General features: G+C 56.3%; 4 protein-coding genes across 4 annotated transcripts; 3 read left to right on the top strand and 1 right to left on the bottom strand.

The window, feature by feature from the left end:
* Positions 1-795: 795 nt before the first annotated feature.
* Positions 796-2,071, top strand: LMH87_005373 (uncharacterized protein; the record flags this gene model as incomplete). The annotated part of the gene is made up of 2 exons (XM_056203081.1): positions 796-1,272; positions 1,361-2,071. 2 exons carry the CDS (start codon positions 796-798, stop codon positions 2,069-2,071), a joined length of 1,188 nt encoding a protein of 395 aa, XP_056058576.1.
* A 1,788-nt stretch (positions 2,072-3,859) lies between these two features.
* Positions 3,860-5,413, top strand: LMH87_005374 (uncharacterized protein; the record flags this gene model as incomplete). Its single annotated transcript, XM_056203083.1, has 2 exons — positions 3,860-4,181; positions 4,260-5,413. The coding sequence occupies 2 exons, from the start codon at positions 3,860-3,862 to the stop codon at positions 5,411-5,413; spliced, it is 1,476 nt and encodes a 491-aa protein (XP_056058577.1).
* Positions 5,414-5,809: 396 nt separating this feature from the next.
* LMH87_005375 (uncharacterized protein) lies at positions 5,810-8,303 on the top strand (the record flags this gene model as incomplete). Its single annotated transcript, XM_056203084.1, has 3 exons — positions 5,810-5,970; positions 6,046-6,157; positions 6,222-8,303. 3 exons carry the CDS (start codon positions 5,810-5,812, stop codon positions 8,301-8,303), a joined length of 2,355 nt encoding a protein of 784 aa, XP_056058578.1.
* A 389-nt stretch (positions 8,304-8,692) lies between these two features.
* On the bottom strand, positions 8,693-9,868 carry LMH87_005376 (uncharacterized protein; the record flags this gene model as incomplete). The annotated part of the gene is made up of 2 exons (XM_056203085.1): positions 8,693-9,738; positions 9,844-9,868. The coding sequence occupies 2 exons, from the start codon at positions 9,866-9,868 to the stop codon at positions 8,693-8,695; spliced, it is 1,071 nt and encodes a 356-aa protein (XP_056058579.1).
* Positions 9,869-12,479: the final 2,611 nt, after the last annotated feature.

Below are 12,479 nucleotides of genomic sequence, written 5' to 3' on the forward strand. Positions count from 1 at the left end.
GGGCAAAGATACAGCGCCTCTACCGCCTGAAAGGCTTGTCCAAGAGTGCTGCACACCGTGTTGCAATCCCGTCTGTGATCCCATCTATGCCATATCGAGCATCGTGCTTTGCAAAATTCACCCCGCACACACACTGTTACGATGCTGAAACTAAGCTGGATGCTAAGCTCTGCCTTCTGACAGATGAGCGTTATGCGGGCGTTAGGTCCTCAATGTCTCAGTGTGCTGCAAGCTCTGGTTGTCGGGGCTGGCCTGTTGTGGTTAGACAAAGTCAATCAACCGACAACGGACTCGCTGGACTCGATTTTCTTCGCCATCAAAGACATGGGGGACACCTTGAAACAATAAAGGCATGTAGTTGCTCAATGCACGGCTTTCTTGCCCGATAGTAATTGGTTTTGAGCATGATAATGTCTCTACCGGCGATAAACTGTGACGCCACTGCACGTCGCACGTGTCTATTGCAGTTTACCGTAACAACACTCATTTCGACTCACATCTCGAAATTTCGTTTACTCACTGAGCCGTACCTATCCGTGCAACTCACCTAACCCTCATGATGGACCGCACCGTTCGGAGCTCAACGTGCACTGTTGCATTGTTGCGACAGCCGACCTCGGGCGTCCCACTCGGCACGCGCCAGGGCGTACCCTACACGAAGAGTCATCTTCCATCTACCACGAGATGTAATAGCAAGGCCGCATTCATCATCTTTAATCAATCAATTCGTGGGAATGCGTTGCAATTCTTCTTTCCTGCTTTGCAACTTGAATCAATCTCCTTGCAAACCCGTTCATGGCCCATCCTTCCACTTTCCCGGCTGAGCAATGGCTAGCTCGGTGGCGCGGGACGCCAGGGCTACTCAACCTCGCCGTCACATACGCCTGTCCAATATCGATTGACGACTTGATCAGTTTATCGACAGAAGACGATGACGGACCAGTCATCACCAGCTCAAAACTCGGCTATGGCAGCATCAACGGATCAAGCGAGCTAAGGCAGAGCGTGGCCAAGCTCGCCAGCGGGCAGGAGACTCGTCTTACAGAGGACGATGTGATTATCACACAAGGAGCCATCTCGGCCAACTTTCTCGTTCTGTACGCGCTCCTTGGCCCAACTGATCATGCAATCTGCGTCTACCCGGTCTATACGCAGCTCTACTCTGTGCCCGAGACTTTTGGATCCCAAGTATCTTTTTGGCAGCTCAAGGAGGAGAACGGTTTCATCCCCGACGTGCAAGACTTGAACGAGCTCTTTCAACGCAACACCAAGGTACAGTAGCGCGGTGCGTGGTGCGCATACACCACATTATAAACTATTGAGACCTGCGAGAGGGCCGCCCTACTAATTGCTTCCGCAGATGATCATCCTGAACAACCCCAACAACCCAACTGGTGCCGTGATACCCGAGGCCGTCCTGCGGGACATTGTCGAGATTGCAAAAGCGCGGGGCGTCATCGTCTTTAGCGACGAAGTATATCGGCCACTATTTCACGAGCCGGAGAATGCCCCGCCACCGATTACGACGTTTGGCTACACGAGGACGCTCGCCTCCGGGTCCATGTCCAAGTCTCTGTCGCTGCCGGGCATCCGGATCGGGTGGGTGGCCTCGCCGGACAAGGAGCTCATCGCGGCGTGCTCGCGGCGCCGCAACTACACAACCATCAGCGTGTCGCAGGTCGACGACCAGATCGCCACCTACGCGCTGTCGCCCGCGGTGCAGCCGGCGCTGCTGCAGCGCAACATTGGCCTGGCGCGCCGCAACCGCAGGCTGGTGGCGGCCTTTGTGGCCAGGCACGCCGACCGCTGCCGGTGGGTGTGCCCCGGCGGCGGCACCATGGCCTGGATCCAGTTCCGCGGCGCGGCGAGCGGCCGGCCGGTGGACGACGAGGCTTTTTGCACGCGTGTCGTCGACGAGTGCAAGGTGCTGCTGGTCCCCGGGTCGCACAGCTTCGGCTGCGGCGAGGACTTTGCGGGCTACGTGCGGCTGGCGTACGTGTGCGACACGGCCGTGGTGGAAGAGGGCCTCGCGCGGCTGAGCAAGTATCTAGAGGAGCATCTGCAGGACTGAACGGGCGATGCCAGACTAGAATTATATAACCTGACAATGGATCTGAATAGGAATGCCTGCCATCTGAGAGTAGCACAACACGGTTGATCAAGAGTTTCAGGCTGGATTGAAACGAGTGCAGTTTCTCAAGGACGCCGACCATGTCGCACGCAGGGGTGGCGAGCTGGAGCAAGGATTGCGCGTTGCACGGCAATGACGGCAGCCGGAGGGCGTTTCTGGCAGGCCGTTCGCTGGGCATGACGGCCCAACGGCCCCGGTTCTGACGCGCATGGAATCAGAAGGCCACAGCCACGGTCGCAGCACAGCCACACAGCGGGTTAGTGGGTGCGCACCAGGCGTTGGTTTGGCGTTCAATTTTAGATATCCGTACTTTGAGAGGAAGAAGAAATCAGAGAAATTGCGTTCAACCTTGGGAGTGTCTTTGCTCATGCGGACATGATGCGACCATGTTGGAATCGAAGGCGTTCCCGGCTGTCGAACCAAGTCTCCTCTGATAGCCATGGCTACCCTACCCAGTCACCAGTGGCATTAGCTCTGGGGCAGCTGGAAATTTGGTGTTAGCAGGCGGCTGTACATGGGCTCCCCTATGAGACCACTGGTACTTGAACACTGCGGCTGGTAGCTTTCCGCCGGAAATAAAAATGCACTGGCTTGTTACTGCCCCTGCAGCCAAAGAACGGGATACATATGCATCTTGCCGCATGCATGGTGACACATGCATGCCTGGCAACCTGGCCGGAAGAACGAGTCTTGTGTCCCCCAGCAACATGGGCGGCATGGAACCTTGTCGCGGGCGACGATGCCAAGACGCCCCGCGATGTGGTGGGCGGGCAACTGCAGCTCCGGATCATCATCTCTTGGCGAACGGCATGGAAGTGCCGGGGTAGGGGGGCAAGCAGCAACTGACTCGGCGGCGTTGCGAGCATCTGTTACTTTCGTCTTGCATTTGAGTCGCAGACCGAAATCTACCCAAGGAATCCCACCAAACCCGCCAACCGCCGGCCCCCAAGTAGCTCAAACTTAATTGTTGTCACAGGGGGGCGAGTGAGATGACGCACGCTCGCTCGTTAGGGTGACGCTGCAGAAGCTCTCGACGACAGTGAGACATGCCCTGGCAGGAGCCCCATGGCCCCCTGGACACACCGAAGTAGCCGCAAATAGGGTTTCTTTTTGCACCATTGCTTTTTAGCGCTTCTTCTTCATGTCCCTTGGCCCGCTGAAGCACCGCCTCGGCGCCGCCATTGGGTTGGCTTCGCACACCGGCAGCGCCGAAAACGTGCAGTTACCAGTATAGCAAAGCTCAACCACCTAGGTAGGTTGGTAGGTAGGTAACTAGCGGCTTCTACCGTCCATTCCAAGTGCATGCTGCGCAATTCGGCCAATTCGGGCCCCAAAACCAACTAGTTCCCTGCTTGGTCTCCGCTCATCGCTCGCTTTTCTTATTATACAAGCCTAGACGCACCCACTCTCCGAGACCTGCATCGTAATGCCTTGTCTTCCTTGTCTGCCTTGCCTTCTTCCATTTCTTCATCTGACAAGGCTTACTCCCGAGATATATTCACATAGCTACAGCCTCAAGGAAACCTCTCCATCCTAATCCTTTGTTGCTCATTGCTTGGCCCTGCAGAGTGCGCTTTCTTGGGTACAACCGTTCTGCTCTCTTGCCCGCCACACCGTTGCCGCCGTTTGCTGTTGGCGCCCGTGTAGCGTCATTGATCTTCGAGCGGCAATCCGCCGCCTGGCCGTACCGATACCACAAATCACTCCAAACGACTCGACCAATTCGAAATGAAGGCCGCCGCCGCGACCGTGACGGCGCTGCTGTCCGCGTCTGCCACCGCGCAGTACGTGCTCATGGACTTTGAAAAGAGGCCGCACAGCAACCTGCAGCGTCGAGCCTCGAGCGTTGAATCCGACATCTCCAACCTCAGACAGGACGGAGGGTACTTTATTGATGTCACCGTTGGCACTCCCGGCCAAAAATTCTCTCTCCAGCTCGACACTGGCAGTAGTGATGTATGGGTACCTTCGAGCGGATCATCGGCCTGCCAGGCCAAGAGTGACAAAATCACCCGACCCGGTGAGAGTGACGGCTGCTCCAAGGGCTCCTGTAAGCCATGATCCTTCAGAACTGCATCGTGCCATCGATGCAACACCGGGACCTGTCTCTTGCTAACGCAGCTCGCAGTCACCTCCAGCAAATCGAGCACCTTCCAACCTTTCGATGAAGGCACTTTTCAGATTCAATACGTCGACAAGAGCAGTGCAAAGGGCTCATACTTTCTCGACTCCTTCGAGCTTGGCGGTGTTACCATCAAGAACCTGACCATGGGCCTCGCCGAAGAGACGGATATCCCCTTCGGCCTGGTTGGCATTGGCTACAAGGGCAACGAGGCCTCTCTCCAGACGGTGAGAGACACGTACCCCAATCTGCCCATTGCTATGCAGACCTCTGGCAACATCAAGACGGTTGCCTACAGCCTCTGGCTCAACGATCTGGACGCGAGCAAGGGAAACCTGCTTTTCGGCGCCATTGACACCGAAAAATACCAAGGCGACTTGGCCCGCCTCGACCTTTTGCCCAGCGGCGGCACAACTGGCCAGGTTGTCGAGTTCAACGTGCCCTTGACCTCCGTCGGTGGCTACAGCTCGTCTGGCTCCGATTCCTTCTCCTCTTCTAGCTTCCCGATCACCGCCCTTCTCGATTCTGGCACCACCCTCTCATACCTCCCCACGGACATCACCAATCAGATCTGGAACGAAGTCGGTGCCGCCTATTCCCAAGACCTCGGAGTCGCCGTTGTGCCCTGCACTTACTCTACTAGCAAGGCCTACTTGTCATTTGGCTTTGGTGGCAGCCAGGGACCTCGCATCAACGTCACCATGGACGAGCTTGTGCTGGAGCAGGCTGGGGTCACCATCTCCACTGGCAGACACAAAAGTACTCCTGGTTGTACGTTTGGCATCCAGGCCCAGCCCGCCAGCAGTGACGGTTCCGCAAGCTCCTACCTCCTCGGCGACAGCTTCTTACGCTCCGCCTACGTCGTTTACGACCTGGAGAACAACCAAGTCGCCATTGCCCCGACCAAGTTCAACGCAAGCGCCTCCAACGTCGTTCCCTTCCCCTCCAAGGGCGCCACCATTCCCTCGTCTACCCCCGTGGCGGGCGCTAACACCACTACGAGCGGCAGCGGCAGCAGTGGAACCCCTGGCTACGATGCCTCATCTGGCTTCCAGAGCGAGAGCGGCGAGAGCGGCGCTACCGCCATTGGCCTCTCTGCTCTCGGGCTGGTCGCCGTGTCCATGTCAACCTTTTTCGCCGTTCTTGCAAGTGCCATCTAGCCATTGATTTGATCATTGAGATCTTTGCTTGTTTTTTTCAAAGGCCATTTTGTATATCCAGTCCTAGTCGTGGAGCGAGACTTGCCGGCGTTGGGCTTTTACGTAAAAATGTTGGTTTATGCATCGCAATATAGATACACGTTTTATTTCCAAAGATAGATGAATATGAATTAGCGGTACAATTATTACCTCAAAACTCACCTTTTCATCCTTTTTATTACAACTGCATGACATGTTCAGCCTTTCTCTCTCACGAGGTAGTGCTGTCGCGCTAGCACGTGCAGTGCTGATGGAGTGGCCTGTCTGCCGCTTCCCCTGGCAGAAAAAAGTTTCCAGGGACTTGGCGCCACTGCTCTCAAGCACGACAATCATTTTGGTTGCGGACAATTTCGCAACATGAGGGTTCTCAGCTCTGTCAGATGGCTTAATTGCCGTCTGATCTCTGATTCTTCGAGAGCCTCCGCCGGGTTCCGTGATTTTAAGGTCGCTGGAGCGCCTTTCAACGCCCGGCGCGCATTCAGCCAGTCCAGCACCCGCCACGGAGCGGCGCAAGATGCGTGAGTATTTCGTCCTCGGCCTGGTGTATGCAATACCTGTCTGGCTGCGGCTACTAACTTGATTCAATTGCATAGTCTGAAGAAGGCGCAAGAAGATGCTGCCAGTCTGACACCCGAGTACGTCGCCGCCAACATGTCCGGCGAGGAGGCTGCTCGCCTCTCCCGAGTGCGAAACATTGGTATCGCCGTACGTGCCCGAAACCCCTGGGAACCCTATCACACCGAGTTGTAGTTTCTAACATTGCTTCTAGGCGCACATTGACTCCGGCAAGACGACTGTCACCGAGCGCGTTCTATTCTACACCGGCCGAATCAAGGCGATCCACGAAGTCCGCGGCAAGGATTCTGTCGGCGCCAAGATGGACTCTATGGATCTCGAGCGAGAAAAGGGCATTACGATTCAGTCCGCCGCGACCTTTTGCGACTGGAAAAAGACGGAAGACGGAAAAGAGGAGACCTACCACTTCAACCTGATTGACACCCCCGGCCATATCGACTTTACCATCGAGGTTGAGCGTGCCCTGCGCGTCCTCGATGGCGCCGTCATGATTCTGTGTGCTGTCAGCGGCGTCCAGTCGCAGACCATTACCGTCGATCGCCAGATGAAGCGCTACGACGTCCCCCGTATCTCCTTTGTCAACAAGATGGACCGCATGGGCGCGAACCCCTGGAAGGCCGTCGAGCAGATCAACACCAAGCTCAAGATGCCCGCCGCCGCCATCCAGATCCCCATTGGCGCCGAGGACGAGTTCCAGGGCGTCGTGGACCTGATTGAGCGCAAGGCCATGTACTTTGAGGCGCCCCGCGGCACCAAGATCCGCATCGAGGACAAGATCCCCGCCAACCTCCAGGATCTCGTCGAGGAGAAGCGCCAGGTCCTGATTGAGAAGCTCGCCGATGTCGACGACGAGATTGCCGAAATCTTCCTCGAGGAGCAGGAGCCTACCATTGACCAGATCAAGGCTGCCATCCGCCGCGCCACCATTGCCCGCAAGTTCTCGCCCGTCGTCATGGGCTCCGCCCTCGCCGACAAGGCGGTCCAGCCCATGCTCGACGCCGTATGCGACTACCTGCCCAACCCGGGCCAGATTGAGAACACGGCGCTCGACAAGCTCCGTGACGAAAAGACGGTCAAGCTCGTGCCCTACAACTCGCTCCCCTTTGTCGGCCTCGCCTTCAAGCTCGAGGAGAACAACTACGGCCAGCTCACCTACATCCGCGTCTACCAGGGCACCCTCAACAAGGGCACCTACCTCTTCAACAGCCGCACCGACAAGAAGGTCCGCATTCCTCGCATCGTCCGCATGCACTCCAACGAGATGGAGGACGTCAGCGAGGTTGGCGCCGGTGAAATCTGCGCCGTCTTTGGCGTCGACTGCGCCTCTGGCGACACCTTCACCGACGGCGGCCTGCCGTACACGATGACGTCCATGTTTGTTCCCGACGCCGTCATGTCTCTGTCCATCAAGCCGAAGCGCACCACCGACGCCGACAACTTCTCCAAGGCCATGAACCGCTTCCAGCGCGAGGACCCGACGTTCCGCGTCCACGTCGACGCCGAGAGCGAGGAGACCATCATCTCCGGCATGGGCGAGCTCCATCTCGAGGTGTACGTCGAGCGCCTCAAGCGCGAGTACAAGACCGAGTGCGTCACCGGCCAGCCCCGCGTCGCCTACCGCGAGACCATCTCCCGCCACGCCGACTTTGACTTTCTCTTCAAGCGCCAGTCGGGCGGCCCTGGTGACTACGCCCGCGTCGTCGGCTACATCGAGCCCAACGACGACCCGAGCGAGAACTTTTACGAGAGCCAGGTCGTCGGCGGCACCATCCCCGACAAGTTCCTCACGGCCTGCGCCAAGGGCTTCGAGCTCGCGGCCGACAAGGGCCCGCTGCTCGGCCACCGCGTCATCGGCACCCGCATGATCATCAACGACGGCGCCACCCACGTTACCGACTCGTCCGACCACGCCTTCAGCCTCGCCACGCAGATGGCCTTCCGCAAGACCTTCCCCGAGGCCGGTGGCCAGGTGCTCGAGCCGCTGATGAAGACGACCATTACCGCGCCCAACGAGTTCCAGGGCGCCATTCTCATGCTCATGAACAAGCGCAACGCCATTGTGCACGACACCGACATTGGCACCGAGGACTTTACCCTCACCTGCGACTGCAGCCTGAATGCCATGTTTGGCTTCAGCTCCCAGCTGCGCGCCGCCACCCAGGGCAAGGGCGAGTTCAGCATGGAGTTTAGCCACTACGCCCCCGCGCCACCGCATCTGCAAAAGGAGCTGGTGGCCAAGTACGAGGCTGAGCTCGACGCGAAGCGTTCAAAGTAAACGAAATCAAGAGTTGTGTTTTTGCTGGAAATTTGAGCTGCGAACAGAGCGCTCAGATTCTCCAACTTGTACCATTATGGCGCTGGGCTGTACAAAAGAAGAAGAAGTTGCACGATTCACAGAAATAACCCTTCTCTCGTCCAAAAGTTGAAATTTGTACTTTATATAACGGTTTTTTTCGGAGGGAGTAACACAAGCCAAATTAGAGTCGGATATTGTGGCATATAGAACTACAATAGAGAAACATTATACACAAGAATTGCTACCACTGTTCAGACCAATGTGCGGGAGAGACAAACTTGAAAGCTGGCTTTTACACAAAAGTATATCGCTTTTTATTGACCTATTTTTCTACTCCAATACACGACAAGCTGTTGCAAGTCTCACACTCACAGTCTGCGGAGAATGTCCTCGACAACCTGCTCGGTGCTGGCGCTGCCGCCCAGGTCGGGGCTGAGCAGCTTGCCCTCCTCGAGGTTGGCGTCGACGGCGGCGTAGATCTTGGCCGCGGCCTCGGGCTCCTCGAGGAACTCGAGCATGAGCGCGGCGCTGCGGATCGTGGCGATGGGGTTGGCGATGCCCTGGCCCATGATGTCGGGCGCGCTGCCGTGGCAGGGCTCGCCGATGGCGAAGCCCTCGCCGACGTTGGCGCTGGGCACGAGGCCGAGCGAGCCGACGAGCGCGGCGGCGCCGTCGGACAGGATGTCGCCGTAGAGGTTGGGCGCGACGATGACGTCGTAGTCCTCGGGCTGGCGGAAGAGCTTGTACACCATGGAGTCGACAATCTGCTCGTCGACCTTGACCGACGAGAATCTCGCGTCGGCGAGGGCCTTTTTCGAGATTTCGCGAAACAGGCCGTCCGTCTGCGAGAGGACGTTGGACTTGTGCGTGATGGTGACGACGGGGCTCTTGTGGATGCTCGCGCCGCCCGCCTCGCGGAGCTTCTGCCGGCGGACGGCAATGTCGCCGGCCATGGTGGCGATGCGAAACGTGGCGCGCTCCGAGATGCGCTTGATGGCCTCTGCGACGCGGCCCTCGGGCGTCTCGCGCGTCGTCTCCTGCTTGACGTAGAGGTCCTCGGTGTTCTCGCGCACAATGACCATGTCGATGGGCTTGGCGGCCGTGAGGACCGTCTTGACGGGCCGCACGTTGGCGTAGAGGTCGAGGCGCTTGCGCAGCGCGACAATGGGCGACGAGTAGCCCTTGACGGCGTGCGTCGGCGACGACACGGCGCCGAAGAGCGCGCCCTGGCACTCGCCGCGCAGCGTGTCGACGGTCGCGTCGGGCAGGGCGGTGCCCGTCTGCTCAAACGTCTCGAAGCCCGCCTGCAGGTTGACAAAGTCAAACTTGAGCTTCAGCGCCGCGGGGAGCGCCTCGAGCACGCGGCGGCCCGCGGGGATGACCTCCTTGCCGATGCCATCGCCGGGGATGAGGCCTGTTGTGACGCGAGGAGCAGTGTCAGCGATATTTTACTCTGTTCGGCATTGTGTGAAATTGAATGCTCGGAGAAGGGGAATGCTGGGCAGGAGACTTTTCGTACCGATTCGGAGAGTGCGGAGAGACATGGCTGCTGTTGACTTGAATCGAGAGACCAGGTGTGTTGAGCTACAGAGAGAGAAAAAAAAGGTGTTTCGGTATTCGTAGAAAAATGTCACCATTGACTTTTCCCCCTCGGCTGCCGACCTCGGATCCGGCTGTGGAGCAGAGACCCTGTCGCAACCGTTAGGTAAGCTTCAATCGACTGCAAGAGATGCATGTGAATGAAAAAAATTCATCTATTTAAATGATGTGCATGTGTATCATATCAAGCCATATATTAATTGCTTGCTTCTTGCCTATGCGGCAGTTTTCCAGCTGCGATGCTGCTGGTAAGCAGCCTGCTGCTGCTTTACAGCTAGCCGTTCTCCAGACTAAATTACAAGCGGCTCATGACAGAACTAGATCTAACTATGATCTTGTGGAGGTTCATCGGACCGAATCCAAGAATGCAATCACACACCTCATGGTGTAATTATCTCAATAGCTTCTCGTGTCCATTGCATCGCCATGTTATTTGGCAGCAGTTGCATCAACGCCTTGGCGCTGGTCGTCACTCAGAGCTGCCGGTGCCGGCCCAGCGGAGTCGGGTGAGGTCCTGGTTCCGGGCCATGTCCTCTTCCAACAAACACGGGGACCTCATACACCAAAAATTGGCAGTACGCACAGGGTCTGAACTCGAACCCACCGTTTGAAGATTTTTGGCGCTACACATATATTATTGTGTAGTCTGAGCTCATATACGACAAGTGAGCAACCTCGGCGCAGGACCAACCCTGCAGGACTAATAAGTCAGTATCTTGTCTTCTTCACGTTGGGCTAACGAGTAACGGCCGCGTTTCCTCCTCAAATCGGCGCTTGCGCTGCATGAGAAATACAGTCCGCATTTGAAGTCTTCGCTGTATCCAGATGCATGGAATTATTACACCTGTCTTCTATCAACTTGTATGGCTAAATAAATGCGATCTTGCTTCTAAGGCCGCGTTACAGTATCAATGCACATGGGATTCAATCTGATCGCCAACCCATATTTGTCGAAACAATGGTACAGATCGGGAAAGCCATCAAAAAGCATGCTACTTTGATGTGTTTCAATGATTTTGTGTCGTTGAGACTTTGCCTATGACTGTGCGGCTGCAGAGCAGAAACGTTGGCCAACATCCAGCATGTACAATTGACAGAGGACTATACCGTGTAAACTGTATCGGCAATGCGGACACTAGCACAACTTATACTCTACCACTTGCTTTAACCATAAATGAAGCATGTGACCAAGTTCAACCCCAGCCCCGCCGATCCCACCGTACATTGCCGTCTTCCGCCCGAGAGGCAACTGCATTCTGGAGCTGTGTCCGCTTGTGTACTCGGTATACCGATACAGACCTAGTCTCGCTGCAACAGTGCATTCGTTACTTTGTTTGCGAGGACTGGACTCATTCATATTCTTTAGCGCATAAAGTACCAGACTTGGTTTTTGCGGTGTCAGTGGCCATTGGCTGTATCTCGGGCATTCTCGACTACATTGGGAGCTCACGCTGTACTGCAACTCCTTTCAGTTTTCAGCATCCATGCTACTAAGAAGTAAGGCCTTTTCCAAGAATTTGCATATGTCTGTCAAAGTGGCGCGAATCGGGAGCGACTGTAGTCTGCCTTACCTCTGCGCCACTATACTCTTGCGCTGCCATATATATGAGCCTTGCCAACACGATCGAAGACCTGGCCCCCGAGTTTTCGCGTGTGCGGCCAAATATTCTGTATTGGTGTTTTACCCCAATATAATTAACATCCCTGATTATTCAATCTGTCCGCGTCGCATTGACAATAAGCTCGCAGGGCACGAGTGCGGCGGAGATCAAGGTGGTCCTGACTGGGCTGGTTCTGCAGGTATTGACCATCTGCATCTTTTGCGGTCTCATGGCGGACTATATGCGCTGATATGCCAAGCCGTTCGGGCGAGAGCGGCGTTTGAGTTCACAATGGAAGCAGCCTTTCGTGTTTCTTTGGGCTGCAAATTTTCTCATAGCCATCCGCTGCATATACCGGGTTGTCGAGCTCAATCAGGATCACAGAGGGAAACTCGTGCGGGCCGAGGCATTGTTCATTGCTTTGGAGGGAGTGTAAGTGCAGTTAGCGTGACACCAAAATTTCGAGCCTGGGCGGCCACCAATTGGGCTGGGCTTGTCTTGGCCTTTGTGCATGCGCTGGCCATTGGGCAGACAAGGCGCATGTTCGGACGAGCAAGCGTAACTGAGAAGAGGCACCCGCATTCAGCGTGGAACTGTACGACGTGCGGCTTATGGGGATCGTGCATAGGGCAGCGCGCGCCCTTGCAGTAGTGGTGCAAAGCTTTGGGGTCGCGATGTGGCGGGATCTAGCTCGGGGCCGGGCATCGCTAGAAGAACAGGCTGTACGTGGTTATTGGCTGGCTGCGGGACGCTGATCCACGGAACGCAGGCCGAGCACCGGGTAGCAACACTTTGTCGTCATGCGTTTGGGCACGCTTTCATTTACTGCTTCCATGAGCCTCAACATTACTTCTGGCCAGTGCGCCTCTTTCTGATGCAAAGTCTTGTTCGTACTGATAAACTCGAGAATGAGACCCAGGAACGTGGCATGCTAACCTTGTCTTGTACAATGCCA

This window comes from Akanthomyces muscarius, chromosome 1, assembly GCF_028009165.1.
Source record: "Akanthomyces muscarius strain Ve6 chromosome 1, whole genome shotgun sequence".
Lineage (NCBI taxonomy): Eukaryota > Fungi > Ascomycota > Sordariomycetes > Hypocreales > Cordycipitaceae > Akanthomyces > Akanthomyces muscarius.